A 15,001-nucleotide genomic window follows, 5' to 3' on the forward strand; every position below is an offset into this window, starting at 1 on the left:
CTAAATTCCATATATATGTGTTAGTATGCTGTAATGTTCTTTATCTTTCTGGCTTACTTCACTCTGTATAATGGGCTCCAGTTTCATCCATCTCATTAGAACTGATTCAAGTGAATTCTTTTTAACGGCTGAGTAATATTCCATGGTGTATATGTACCACAGCTTCCTTATCCATTCGTCTGCTGATGGGCATCTAGGTTGCTTCCATGTCCTGGCTATTATAAACAGTGCTGCGATGAACATTGGGGTGCACGTGTCTCTTTCTGATCTGGTTTCTTCGGTGTGTATGCCCAGAAGTGGTATTGCTGGGTCATATGGCAGTTCTATTTCCAGTTTTTAAAGAAATCTAGGAGGGATTTTAAAACATCAGTATAGGCGAAAGTACTTAGCAGAGCCTATAACACAAAGAAAGCTTTGTGTAAACATTTTATGAATGAATGAATGAGAGAATCAGAGTCAAACAGACCTCTGATCATGAAAGGCAGATAAAATGACTCCCTTTCTCTGAGCTCATTTTAAACAGCGAGTCATTCATAAAATAGCCAACAGGATTAAAATATCTGGTGGGTTTCATGCATCACATTGGCTATAGCAAAATTGTGGCAATACTTGCAGCTACAATCAAAGGAGTCACAGATTTCCTTGAATGTTCAGGCCTTTCCTTGTGATAGGTCTCAAGGCCAGAGAAGCAAAATGTGGAAACCAAGGCCAGAACATTTTTCTGCTGTTCTCTCGTTGGGGCAGAAGGGCCCTCGCATTTATCTTCATCTTCCAAACATACCAAACATCTCAAAAGACTTCCTTCCTTTGGCTCAGGAAAGAGATAAATGCTCTACTTGGCTGTGTATTTCACCTATCCCATTTTGCAGTGATGACAAGTGAGATCTTGATTATTGCTTTACATTGCTGAAAGGATAAGGCCATTTCAGAGCCACTGACATGTCCATCCTTCTTTTTGAGGAAGTACAAGCCCTGGCACAGGCTTCTTTCCAAGGCAAGGGCAGAATCCACTTCCTTCTCAGTGCCGTTGACAAAGACATTCACAGTCAATACCTTTGGGTTACTTTTAAAATTATCTTCATATTGCCTTATTCAAAGTTAGACAATTCGATGATCAACTCTGAAAACTTAGAAAACACAGAGAAGCACAAAGAAAAAACTGACTCATCTTCTAAAATTAGGAGTAAGGCAGTAATTCTCCCCTGGGGGAAAAAAATGTGTCATCCCAATGTCAGGAAGATGTTTCTACTCAGGTTTACCTTGCTTCTCCCTCATTAAAACTTGTACAGCCTTATCAACACTGTGTATGGGAGTCTCTTCTCATAAGCACAAAAACATTTTTAACCTTGAAACGTAATCACACTTGAACAACCAATTTTCTATTTCAGAGGAAATGGATGTTTCAATTTGAACATCCCAGTTCTTTTTTATCCTACTGTGAACTTTAGCAGATTTGTGCAAAATCTCAAGAGCTTCAGAAAAACAATGTGGGTGGAGGGCTACACAGAAACTCAATTGTTTCAATCTGATTATTTCATATAGAAATGGCCTTGATGCTTTGTGAAGTCAATGTCATCAAATTAGGCACATTTATTTTTTGCATCGTGTCACTGCATCTTCAGACTTCTTATCCTTTCCTCTTGTATGTTTCCTGTCATTCACTGCCTGGGTTGCAAATAATGGACTACGTGAAAACACTCTGTGAGGCATGTCCTTCTTGGCTTTGAGTGACAAATTCACACTTAGTTCACACGAGGAAGCTAGTTTCATATCAGTTTCCCAGGCAGACAGTTCCAGCTAGAATTGTCAATGGAATATTCACCATTTCTACAAACCAGGATATAGTCTCTGTCTAGCACTGTGCAGCAGACTCTGAAACAAAGACAGTGTCACAAGGGGCCACCTCTGGAGTTCCTTGGGAGATAAAGTTACAGGGACGTCTCTGGCCTCTTGCTGGCCAGGAAGTTCGTTATCTGCCTTTGAAAGAACAGAACGCCTGATGATTTGCTGACAGCTTGTCTGGGTAAGCCTCCTGCGTGAGCAAAGTCACGATGTGAGACCCTCAGAGCAGTGGTGACCAAAGGGAAATGTGATAATGACCGAAAATAGCTTTATCAGCTGCCTGAGCCCTCCCCCAGGTTTCAGAAACATGCCTTGAGAACAAATTCTAGAAGAGCTTGTTCAAGGGTGGATGCTGAGAATGTGAATTCTCACCAACTTTTTTTCCTAGTGAGGGCCTGTTGTTGTTGGTTCAGTTGCTCAGTCGTGTCCAACTCTTTGCAACCCCGTGGATTGCAGCACGCCAGGCTGCCCTGTCCTTCACCATCTCTGGAGCTTGCTCAAACTCAGGTCCATTGAGTCAGTGATGCCATCCAACCATCTCATCCTCTGTCGTCCCCTTTTCCTCCTGCCTTCGATCTATCCCAGCATCATTTAGGATTGCCTGGTTTGATCTCCAGTCAATCTCCTTGCAGTCCAAGGGACTCTCAAGAGTCTTCTCCAACACCACAGAAGGGGCCTGAGGTGATAGAAAATGATTTGAGAAGCAAGAAAGAAATGTACACTTTTAAATTTTTGATTTTAAAACCTAACAAGGTGTTTTCACAAATTGCTAAAACGTTCGACATAGGACGACAGATGAGGATTCTCCATACTCTCACACTCCTGCTAGCTTTTTCCCAGAGTTCCTTCCAGGGTTGGCCAACTTACAGAATTCAGGCATTTCTTGAGCCTTGCCGTATGCTGCTCATGGTCTCCTACATGATAAGCCCAGTCTCTACCCACAAGGAGCTCACAGATCGAGGGGTAGGGATGCAAAAACAGATGGGGGAAAACAGGCACATCTGAGAGTCCAGGTGAAAACCCTGGGACTTTGAGGCATTTTGCAGCTTGCCCAAGGAGAGCCAGCTAGTAACTGCAGAACAGAACGGGAAACAAGGGCCGTCTTCTGCAGAGCCCCAGTTACAACCCGTTCCTGTCTCCTTACCCAAATACTTGGTTGTCTTGCCAAGTCCACTGCTGGGAAAGCAGCCTGTCCCCCACGAGCCTGCTCCTGGAAAACTTGCTTCCACTGTTAGCTGGGGGCCTGTCACCTGCCTGGAGCTGATTCCTTGACACCCGAGTCCCCCCTAGCTCCAACCTGGCACTAAGAGGCAGTGTGGCTTTACAAAGGTTATAAGCGCTGAAGTTAAATTGCCTTTACCACATTCTCCTTCTGGGACCTTGCTAGTTACTTACCCTCCCTGCCCAGTTGCCAGATTTATCAAATAACACTAGAGGATACCCAGTTAAGTCAATTGCAGATAAACAACAAATAGGCATACAGTGTTTGGGACATGCTTATTCTGAAAAACTATTCATTGTTTATCTGCAATTGAAATTTACCTGGCATCCTATGTTTTATGTCGTAAGTGAATCCTTTGGCCTCAGTTTTCTCATCCGTAAAATGGAAATGGTAGTGGTAACATGCGTGGGTGCTAAAGTGCTTCAGTTGTGTCTGACTCTTTGCTGCCCTATGGACTGCAGCCCACTGGGCTTCTCTGTCCATGAGATTACCCAGGCAGGATTACTGGAATGGGTTGCCATTCCCTTCTCCAGGGCATCTTCCAGATCCAGGGATTGAACTCATGTCTCCTGCATTGGTAGGCTGGTTCTTTACCACTAGCGCCACCTAGGAAACCCTGGGGGTATTATGCCTACCTCCAAAGGCGGTGCTGAGGACTAAGGGGGCTGGTACATATAAAGTACCTAGGATGTGCCTGGCGGATAGTAGGCACTCAGAATATGCTACTTACCAATTCTGTTTCTGTGTTCTCAGATCACTGGCTGGCCTCTTTAGTTCAGGAGCCATGTCTTGGTTTAGTTTTATATTCTAAGTTACTGATCTTGTATACTCTGGCCTGGTGTTAAGGACTCAAAACCTTGAGTCGGGCCTGATTGCAATGGCAACTCCAACACTTACCAGACCTGTGATCTTGGGCAAGTTACTTACCTCTCTGAGCCTCAGTTTGGTTATCTGTAACCTGGAAAGGAAGACAAGGATGAGAGCTTCCTGTACAGTTGCTGTGAGAATGAGACCACACATGCAAACTGCTTAGCAATAATATGTATTCAACAAGTTCTTTCCATCTATTGTTGAACTGATAACTACCTCCCCACTTAGGACATTTCTGTGCATCTCGTTTTTTATATTGCTTGTGATCCCTTGGGTTTATTATTTTTCTTCCCACCAGTGTCTGCCTTTCTGTGGACCCCATGGGTCACCCTGATGCCTCAGGTCAAAGCAAAGTCCTGCCCTTCAGAAATGTGGGGACAGTAGTGGGTTGGTCTGCTGAAGTTGCTGTAACAGAATACCATGACAACAGACATTTATTTCTCATAGTTCTAGGGGCTGGGAAGTCGAAGTTCACCATACCAGCAGTTTTTGGTTCCCAGGGAGGGTCTTTCTTTCTGGCCTGCAGATGGCTGCCTTCTCTCTGTGGCCTCACATGGCAGAGAGAGAGCTCTGATCCCTCTTTCTGTTATAAGGGCTCTAGACTCATCATGGGGTCCCAACCCTCGTGATCTCATTTAAACTTAATGATATCCCAAAGGCCTGCCCCCCTAGTCAGGGTATTAGCATATGAATTGGGGAGCACAGATAGCCAGTCCATAACAGTAAGCATTCACTTTGCCCTTTATTAAACCTGCTGGGTCACAAGTCACCAGCCAGAATGAGGAACACCCTGCAGAAAAAGCCTCACATCCCCTGCAGAATGTGTGAAGCTTAGGCTCAGGAAGACTCCCGGAGACAGCCAATTCCAGCCGGCAGTCGCCCCCACCCTTAGCCTCGCCATAGGCAGACACTCAGTGGGCCCTGAATGAATCAGGCTGCTCATTTCAGAGAAGGAGGCATCAGGGCACTTCTTGAGAAATCAGCCTGAAGCACCGAGGTTGCCTGAACACAGGGCCTTTTCTGTCCTCCCTAAGTCTTCACTTTCTGGTGAGGACATGGAGGAAACATTACCAGCTTTGAAGGTAATTGAGGGCACTTAGTGAAGGTTTAACTAATTCATTAAATGAATGACTCATAAAATATTTAAGCCACTTAAAGTAATTATAAGCAATTCATTCAGAGAAGCACAATCACAAGGCTTTAGTCATCACAGGCCCGTGTGAATCGTTATCTCTGAGCCCAGCGGCCCGGTGACCTATCTATGAATTCCTCAGTATCCTCATAGGTAAAATGCTGAATATAACCACTCCATAGGGTGACGAGTAATAGTTCACAGTTGTGGAGATTAAATACACTGATGCAGTATGTATGCAGTGCTTAGCATTCCACCCGATTCTCGATTGCTAACAACAACTATAATAATAAAACAGGCCAATACAGAAAGGATAAACAAGTCATATTGGTCTTTCTAAGCCCAACGTCTGGCCCAGTGGTTTGCTGAATAGTTTTTTGGACCTGAAGAAATACCTCTTGAACGTGGATATTTTTACAACTACACTGAAGTATTCAAATGAAAAAAATTGGAGGTTGAAGGTAGGCAATTGTTTACCATGTGTCTAAAAACAGCCCTTTCTGACTCTAGTGTCTTAATTTGTTTTCCTTTCCAGTGAGTATAAACTATGGAAGTAGACACCCCTGAGGTCTACGTGGAAGTAAAGTTTAATTATTTATAGGGACATTGACTACTTTTTCCAAATCTGTCATTGAAGAACATGATCTGCTAATGGATTTTTCATTTATGCTTAAGTCATAATCTACATACAGTAAAATTCTCCTTTTTTGGTGTAAAGTTATACACACTTTGATGAACCTAAACAGTTGTGTAACAAGGACCACAATCAAGATAGAGAACAGCTAGGTCATTCCCCAAAATACTCTTCGTGGTCAAGTTCTCCCTCAACTCCCAAGCCCTGGCAAATACTGATCTGTTTCCTCTGCCTGTCACTGTGCCTTTGTGTCCTATAGTATGTACCTTTGTGAGTCTGGTTTCTCTTGCTTAGCATATGCGTTTGAGATTCATCCATGTTGCAAGATCAGCAGTTCATTCTTTTCTAATGTTTCATAGCCCACCATCATCTACCCAGTTCATCTGTTCACCAGCTGAAAGACATTTGGGTTTCCAGTTTGGTGCAACTACGAATAAAGCTGTTATGAACATTCATGTACAGGTTTTAATGCATTAGTGTTCATTTCACTTGAAAGTAAATACTTAGAAGTGGGAGTCCTAGATTGTATATTGAATGTATTTTAACTTTATAAGAACTGCCAAACTCTTCCAAAGTGTCTGCATCATTTTTTCATTCCCACTGACAACGTGTGAAAGTTCAAATTCTTTGGTATCCTTAATAGCACTTGGTATAATCAGATTTTTTTCTTAATCTCAGCCATTCTGATCGAGGCATTTTATGGCAACTTGTTTTAATTTCCGTGGTTTGTGTGCTTATTTGCTATTAATGTATCATTCAGGTTGTTTTCTTACTATTGAGTTTTGAGAGTCCTTTAACTATTTGAGATATGTCTTTTATTTGGTATATGACTTATAAATGTTTTCTCAAAGTCTGTGGCTTGCTTGTCTTTTCACCCTCCAAACAGTACCTTTTGAGGAGCAAGCGTTCTTAGTTTTGGTGATATCAAATATTTCAACTTTTCTTTCATAAAAATTGCTTTTTGTATCAAATCTAGAAATCTTTGCCTAATCTAATATCACAAAGATTTTCTTCTGTATTTCCTCCTAGAAAGTTTGTAGTTTTAGGCATTACTTTTAGGTCTATCATCCATTACAAGTTAACTTTAGCATGTGACTCGTGGTATGAATCACAGTTCATTTCTTTTTATACAAATATCTGATAATTCCAGCATCATTTCTTGAAAAAGCTATGCTCGGTCCATTGAATTGCCTTTGGGCCCTTGTATAAAATAAATTAATTATCAATATGTGGATCTGTTTCTGGACTCTGTTCTGCTCCATTTATGTATGTGTTTATGGCTTCACATTACCACACTATCATGATTACTGTAGCTTTATAGTAAGTCTTGAAATTAAGTAGTGTAAATCTTCCAATTTGGTTATTTTCAAAATTAACCTGGTTACTCTAGTTCTTTTACTTTTCCATATAAATTCTAGAATCAGTTTATCAATTTCTACCCAAAAAATCCTGTTAGGATTTTAACTAAAATTTCAGTGAATCTATAGATCAGTTTAGAGACAACCTAAAATATTGACTCTTTTAATCCATAACTACAGTATATCTGGAATTCTTAAATTATTTTTGTCAGTGTTTTATAGATTTCATCTTACAGATTTTGCACAATTCTTGTTGTATTCACACCTGAGTTTTACTTTGGTGTGAAGTTTACTTATATACTCTTATTTCAATTGTCTGCAGTTTCATGTTAGTTTATAGAAATGTAATTGATTTTTGTTTGTGTCCTTGTGTCCTGAGAACTTATAAATTCATGGATTAGTTCTAATGAATTTTTGGAGATTGTTTTGAATTTTCTATGTGGAAAATCATATTGTCTGAGAATCAAGAAAATTTTCATTTCTTTTCCAATCCGTATCCATTTTGAGTCTTTTTTTCTTACTTTACTCCACTTACCATGATGTATTATCAGAGAAGGCAATGGCAACCCACTCCAGTGTTCTTGCCTGGAGAATCCCAGGGACGGGGGAGCCTGGTGGGCTGCAGTCTATGGGGTCGCACAGAGTCGGACACGACTGAAGCGACTTAGCAGCAGCAGCAGCATGATGTATTGTGTTTTGTATACCATTGGATTCAGTGGGCATAATTTTGTTTAGAATTTTTTAATATTCAATATTTGTTCTAGATTTTAAAGGATTTACATCTGTGTTCATTAGGGATGTCAGTCTGTAGTTTTCTTGTGATGTATTTGTCAGGTTTGGGGATCAGAGTAATAATGCTCTTTGTATAGAATGAACTGGGAAGTGTTCTCTCTTCTTCAACTTTTAGAAGAGTTTTTTTTAATAATTGATATGATTTCTTCCTTAAGTATGAGGTAATATTCACCAGTGAATCCATCAGCATGGAGTTTTCCTTGTGGGGAGGATTTTAACTTCAAATTAAATTTCTTAAATAGATACAAGCATATTCAGGCTATCTATTTTCACTTGAATGATCTCTGGTGTCTGTGTGTTAGTCACTCAGTCATGTCCAACTCTTTGCAACCCCATGGACTGTAGCCCGCCAGGCTTCTCTGTCCACAGGACTTCCCAGGCAAGAGCACTGGAGTGGGTTGCCATTGCCTTCTCCAGGGATTGAACTCAGGTCTCTCAAATTGCAGGCAGATTCTTTACCACCTGAGACACCAGGGAAGATCTTTGGTAATTTGGAACAATGAATTTATTCACCTCATCTACATTGTCAAATTTATTGGCATAAAGTTGTTCCTAGCGTCTGCTTATTATCCTTTTAATGTCTGTAAGATTTGTGACAATGTCTCCTCTCTCATTCCTGCGATATTCTGATGAAAAATAATTTCTCTAAGTGAAGGCATTAGACTGAGATCATCCTGAAGTTACAGAGTATACCTTTTGATCTTGTGTCCCCAGTGTTAATTGAAATCTAGAATATAAGGTCCATGTGGGCAGGAGAGCTGGCCTTCCACCAGCTGCCCAGGGCTGCACCTTCCTCTGAAGCAAGTCTTGGTCCACTTAAATGTCCAGACACTCACTCCTCGTTAAGCTCATTCACAGCAGACCCTGGCTGAAGCACTGTGGATCCTGCCTGGCACCCCGCCCATACACAACATAATCATCCCCATGCAAAGACCCACTGACTCATCACGTCCCAGCAGCCTAAGAAGCATAAAACCCCTGGGGGTTGTGATGGGGATGAGTTAGTTAGTTGATTGTATAGTGAACAGCAAATGCTCAAAAAAGGACAGAAGGTATGACGGGTCCTAGTACAGTCCCTGACTAATTGTGATCCACTCCTCTCCCCTACGTAACCCTAGACGATGCCTGCAGGGTCTTCAATTATTTCTTATCCCTGGCACCTTGCAGATGCTTCATGCATCTTTGCAGAATGCTTGTACAGTTTCAAATGAATATATCTGCCCTTTTATTCCCCAGAGTGCCCGGGAGGAGCAAAGTCCCCCTGCAGCGGCCGGGGTCATTGTGCTGAAGGCATGGAAGGAAATGGAAGCTGCTTATGCCAAGTAAGTTCTAAACAGTGTCCTCCTCCTTCCTGACTTTGCTTTCTCCTTACCTGTTGTCCCTCTGAAACACGCACTGGGTAAAGACTCTAAGAAGCAGCGATAGTAGTGGTGGGGGAAGTGTATGCAGGGGACAATAAAGTGACATGTTACAGGCTGGGGGACCTTAGAGCGAGTCAGTTAACTGCTCAGCCTGAAGTGAATCCATCTGTAAAATGAATTGAATAATACTACTGAAGCGATTATACTTGTTGAAAAACTGAGATGAGAACAATGCAAGGCTCTAGAAATTGTATCCTTGTTACCCTTCAAAGTCACCACTATTAGCAGACTAGTCTTTGGAGCTGTACTCAGACCCATAGGTGAGCGCTTGGTCTGCCAATTGAGGAATTTCTTTGCTATCCCATGAAAGGGACTCTTTGCAAGTTTGAAGCCTTACACTATGGGAATACAAAGAAATCCTTCCGAAAGAATTGAGCTCAACTGTCTTTAGAAATGCAAAACTGAGAACGTATTCATTTCACCCTTGGGTAGATTTAGGATGTGGCTGTCAGAGCTGGTTCTCTAGTTATACCTTTGAAGCAGTTTTCTTCAGAAGAGCTCCAGACTCAGCTCCAGACTGATTCAAGGAATGAATGTACAAATTATAACACAAGAGCAAAGAAGGAAGAGAGTTTCAGGGCAGGCACAGAGGGAAGATCCATTTGAGAAACGAATGCTGACCAGATAGTTAGAAATCTGTGGTCTTCGTGGGTAACACAGATTGCTTGGGTCTAACACCCTCCCCCCTGGTGTCCTGCAGAAAGGATTCAGTGGAACAGCGTGTGAAATCTGTGCTGCTGACAACGTATTTGGGCCCAACTGTTCAGCAGGTATGTCTCGCTTTGGTGTCATCAAATGCATTTGTAAAGGTCCAAAGTCAGACATGGCTTATACACCTCAACACCCCAGAAATAAAGTTCCTTGGAAGGGAATGCAGAACAATTCTCCAAACTAAGGCTGCACAGACAAGACAGAGTTGACAACAAGTCTTTTAAAAGGCAGAATCTGAAAGGATGGACAGTATGTCTGTGGTTTTCGGCACTTGCAGGCAGCCCCTCACCAGGAATGCTTCCTGACAAACTCGGGGTCATAGGATTACCTAGCTCTAGGCTCCAGGATCCAACATCCACCAGTTCTTTTCCTGCCCAGCTACTCCCTGGGGTCTTTTTAGACTGTGGTCACAGCACTGACCTTCTCCCCAGGGTCCTCTATAGCCACCACAGGTCCCAACACATTCTAACCCATCCCTTCCTTTCGGGAGTTCACAAACACCTAAAGTCATCAGAGGTTGTTGGTCCCATTTTGCAGATTATGGATTTGTCCCCGACATGGGTTTGTCCACTCGCTCATTGTTGGTTCTCCCCAGAAGTTGACCCATTCTGCAAATGTTCTCATATAAGTAGCATATTTGAGAGAGAACCCAGGGAAACACTAAGCAAGTGACATAGAAGAAATAAAGGGTGTGCTGTCAAGCCAGAGACCAGCGTGGATGACCAGAGCTTAATCCCCTGGGGAACTCTGGAGTCCGCAAAGAAAACTCACCTTGGAGTTACCTCACCTGAGAGGAGAGGGAGCCTCAGGGTGGTAGGCAGAATAATGGAACCCCACTCCCTCGCCACCAAAATGTCCACATGCTAATACCATGGGCCTAGGAATATGTTGCCTTCCATGGCAAGGGGAAATTAAGGTAGCAGATGACAAAGGATGAGATGGTTGGATGGCATCACCGACTCAATGGACATGAGTATAAGCAAGCTCCAGGAGTTGGTGATGGACAGGGAAGCCTGGCATGCTGCAGTCCATGGGGTCACAGGGTCGGACACGACTGAGCGACTGAGCTGAACTGGAATTACAGTTGCTAATCATCTGACTTTACCATGAAGAGATTATCCAGGATTATCCTGGTGGACTCAATGTTATCACAAAGGTCCTTAAATGTGGAGGAGGGAGATAGAGACAGAAGATACAGATGTGTACCTTCTGATGGGTGAAAGATTCCACATGTGATGAGATGTAAGAATGGCGAGATGGGAGAAAGACTCTGTCTTGCTGGCTTTGAAGGTGGAGGGGGCCACAAGCCAGGCAGTGTGGGCAGCATCTCAAAGCTAGAAAAGGCAGGGAAAGAATGCTCCCCTCCAGAAAGGAATGGAACCACCAACACATTGATTGCTCTTAGTATAACTGCTTTGGGTTTCTGACCTCCCAAGACAGTAAATATGTGTGGTTTAAGACACTAGGTTTGTGGCAATTTGTTACAACAGCAGCAGGAAGCTAACATGTGGTCATTAGGCAGACTCATTCACTTCCTGGCACTTGCAGCCCCCGGGGAAGCAGCTGGCGGAGCAGCTGTCCCAGGAAGGGCCCACAGGCTCCTGGCACTGGAGGGGAGCTGAACACGTGGACTTGGTGAGGTCCGAGAACGTGGGCATGGTAGGGACAGTGTCTGCCAGCTCCTTAGTCTCCCGAAAGAGGATAGGTCAGGTGACCTTTCTCTAATACCACTTTGGTTTGGCTTTTATGGAAAAATCATATTTGGTAGGTACTGCATTGACTCAAATATTTTTGGCAAGAAAAATACAGACATCCCACCCCTGTAAGTTTGTACACTCTATAGCAAGTTTCCTTTGTAATAATGAAGACATTATCTCCCTCTAATCCATGGGGTCCTTGAAGGCCGATGCTGTCTTTATCTGCTTCTGTCCTGACCCAGAAGCACGGGTGTTGGGAGGCATGGTATCGAGGTGATTAGATTTAGACTCAGACTGGGTTTCAGTCCCAGGGCTGCTGCAAGTTGTGGAAACCTTTAAGTTTACTGAGCATGCTTTCTGCATCTTCTTTTGTAAAAATAGAAACAACATTGCCTCCTTGAGAATTATCATGAGGATCTGATGAGATAATCAGTGCACAACAAGTGTTAACAATTATTATGACTTATTAATAGCTGCTATTTCCTAGTATTCCCTCAAAATCTTATGTTTTTTTTAATCCATCACTTTATAAAAGATTATTTCATAAGAGTGTTAGCAAAAGCAAATTTAAACCAGATGTTAGCATTCTGAGTGTTTCTTTAACATTATATTGAATTGACTGAAAATGTCATCTGGGTTTTTCTGTAACATCTTACGGAAAAACCTGAATGAAATTTTTGGCCAAACTAATACATTAAAAGGCAGTAAAATGTAATCAACCAATTGTTTACCAAGAACATGATAAACAAGTTGTCCCTCCCTTGCCATAATACAATTTAAATCACATATTTTAAATAAATACTGAAACGGGAAGAAAGACAATCCCACACTGCTTACTTAGCAAGAAAGCCAAGTAATTGTTTGTGGATGAAAGATTAGAAAGAAGATGAACTCATGTTACCTCCAGGAAACTGGTGTTGGTTGCCAATGAGCATAGACATACATGGAAATTCCATACATTTTTTAATTTAAAAAGTGGCCCCTCTTTACACCTCTTTGTGCCTTGGGGAAAGGGCAAGTGAAAGGGAGCAAGGTGGTTTGTTGAAAACCCAAATTTTTGAGCCAGAAAATTGGAAACCTAAACTGAGACTCGAAAGATAAGGCTCCCAGTTCTTAGTTCCTACAGACTTTGTGAGATGATGGAATGTCCTGATCTTCACTATCCAACATGGTAGCTGCAAGGCGTGTGTGCATGCTAAGTCGCTTCAGTTATGTCCAACCCTTTGCGACCCCGTGGACTGTAACCCACCAGGCTCCTCTGTCCTTGGGATTCTCCAGGTAAGAATACTTGAGTGGGTTGCTGTGCCCTCCTCCAAGGGATCGTCCTGACCCAGGGATTGAACCTGACTCTCTTATATCTCCTGCACTGGCAGGCAGGTTCTTTACCTCTAGCCCCACTTGGGAAGCCCCTTAGCTCATGTTACTCAATTTAAACTTAAATAGCCCAAGTGACTAGTGGCTCCCATATTGGATACTGTAGCTCTAGAGCATAATGGCCAAGAGACCAGGCTTCAAGTCAGGCTGGCCTGAGTTTGAAACCAAGCCCAGTTGCTATGGGATTTGAGGCAAGATATTTAACCTCTCTATGCCCTCCTCATCTATAAAACAGGAATAATACCTGCCTCATGGGATTAATTTGTAGAAAAGCTCTTAGCAGCATGTCATGAGCACTTGGTGAAAGCAAGTATTGAGATTGCTGCTGCTGCTGCTAAATCGCTTCAGTCATGCCCGACTCTGTGTGACCCCATAGACGGCAGCCCACCAGGCTCCCCCGTCCCTGGGATTCTCCAGGCAAGAACACTGGAGTGGGTTGCCATTTCCTTCTCCAATGCATGAAAGGGAAAAGTGAAAGTGAAGTCACTCAGTCACGTCCAACTCTTCATGGCCCCACGGACTGCAGCCCACCAGGCTGCTCCATCCATGGGATTTTCCAGGCAAGAGTACTGGAGTGGGGTGCCATTGCCTTCTCCGAAGTATTGATATTAAGTGAGGACAGGAGCGGTTCTACAGTAAGGAGAGCCTTCATTCACCTCTGACCAAAGGACGGCTCAGTGATGCTGCCCATATCCTGTTGGCAGGAACTGGGGGAACCTGCAGGCCTTTCTAGCCAAGCATCCACTGGGTGCCAGTGTTGTCTCACCCACTGAGGCGCTGGCCGTTGGCGGTGGCAGTTCTGCCTCTAAGTAGGACAGCTATAAGTTGCAGTTTTATTTTTAACGCTGACTTTAGCCTGCTGCCGGAGCATTCTCCTACCTGATTCTTGATGTGCTTAGAGGTGATTTCAAGCTGCATTTCTCAAGGGTATTCATCTCCACCACCAAGGCCCCAGCCTGCTCAGTGCCTCACTCCAGGTTAGGGCAGAAGACAGAGCCCCCCTCTCTCACAGGACCCCAGATCGGTCCCACAGTCATGTCTTGTTAGTAACAGTAGCTGAATGCCTGCTGGGCACGGGCAGGGCAAGGCCTGACGCAGAGTCTCCTTGGGACAGCTCTGCAGGCTGGGGTCCTTGTGTGATGAATGAAGAGGCAGCGAGGTTGCTCAAGGTCCTGCAGCTGCTTCAGGAATAGAGGCAGGGTCTGACCCCAGGTGTCCTACTCCAGGACCTGGGCGCCCAGCCAGGGCACCATTCAGCCCCTGGCACACATCCACCTTGCGTTAGACCCCTGACAGGCGATGGGCATCCAAAGAGGGCAGAGATTAGCTCCCCACCCCCAAGGATCTGGAAATGTGGGTGATGCTTCTGGGCCTGTGTGCACCACACATGCAGGAGGCTACAGGACCACAAGAGGGCAGCCTACTCTGCCAGGGGGCGTGGCACAGGGGGGTTTATGCCCTGTCCCTCTGACCACTGGCCAGAGGCCGCTTTGGAGTCCTATAGCCCAGGGGTCACATGTCTCTACAGATTTGCTGTACCTGGCTTCACAAATGCCCAGGGCTCTTTCAGTGACACTTGGGAATCCCCTGCCACTCACATCTCCTTCCCAAGGACACTTTCTGGGCAGTGACTGGCACAATGGGTGTCAGAAGCTCCTGAAAGCTACGGTGCCAGGTTGGTTAATCCCGTATAGAGATCGTGCCAGAAGCCAGGACACGGGGTGCCTGGAAGGGAAGCTCAGCGAGAAGGACAGCCCTTGTAGTTAGCATCGAGGTTGAGAGCAGGAGCTGAGTCACATTCGGCTCCCTTCTTCTGCCATCGCACCCCCTCCAGCGGGTACATGACGACATTTAGGACTGGCAGCATCACTGTGTCTTTTAGAGTCTGGCCGTCCCACTACGCTGTCAGCAGCTTGAATGCAGATATTGTGACTGACTGTTGTGTATA

The 15,001-nt window shown here is 44.0% G+C and overlaps 1 protein-coding gene across 1 annotated transcript in view; it reads left to right on the forward strand.

Annotated features, from left to right (window-relative positions):
• The window catches only part of STAB2 (stabilin 2), a 164,092-nt gene that overhangs the window by 10,601 nt on the left and 138,490 nt on the right, over positions 1–15,001 (forward strand). The window contains exons 4-5 of the mRNA XM_065921136.1: positions 9,087–9,172; positions 9,972–10,041. Of these exons, the coding sequence (XP_065777208.1) occupies positions 9,087–9,172; positions 9,972–10,041 (156 nt within the window). The remainder of the gene's footprint in view (positions 1–9,086; positions 9,173–9,971; positions 10,042–15,001) is intronic.

This window comes from Muntiacus reevesi, chromosome 1 (genome assembly GCF_963930625.1).
Source record: "Muntiacus reevesi chromosome 1, mMunRee1.1, whole genome shotgun sequence".
Lineage (NCBI taxonomy): Eukaryota > Metazoa > Chordata > Mammalia > Artiodactyla > Cervidae > Muntiacus > Muntiacus reevesi.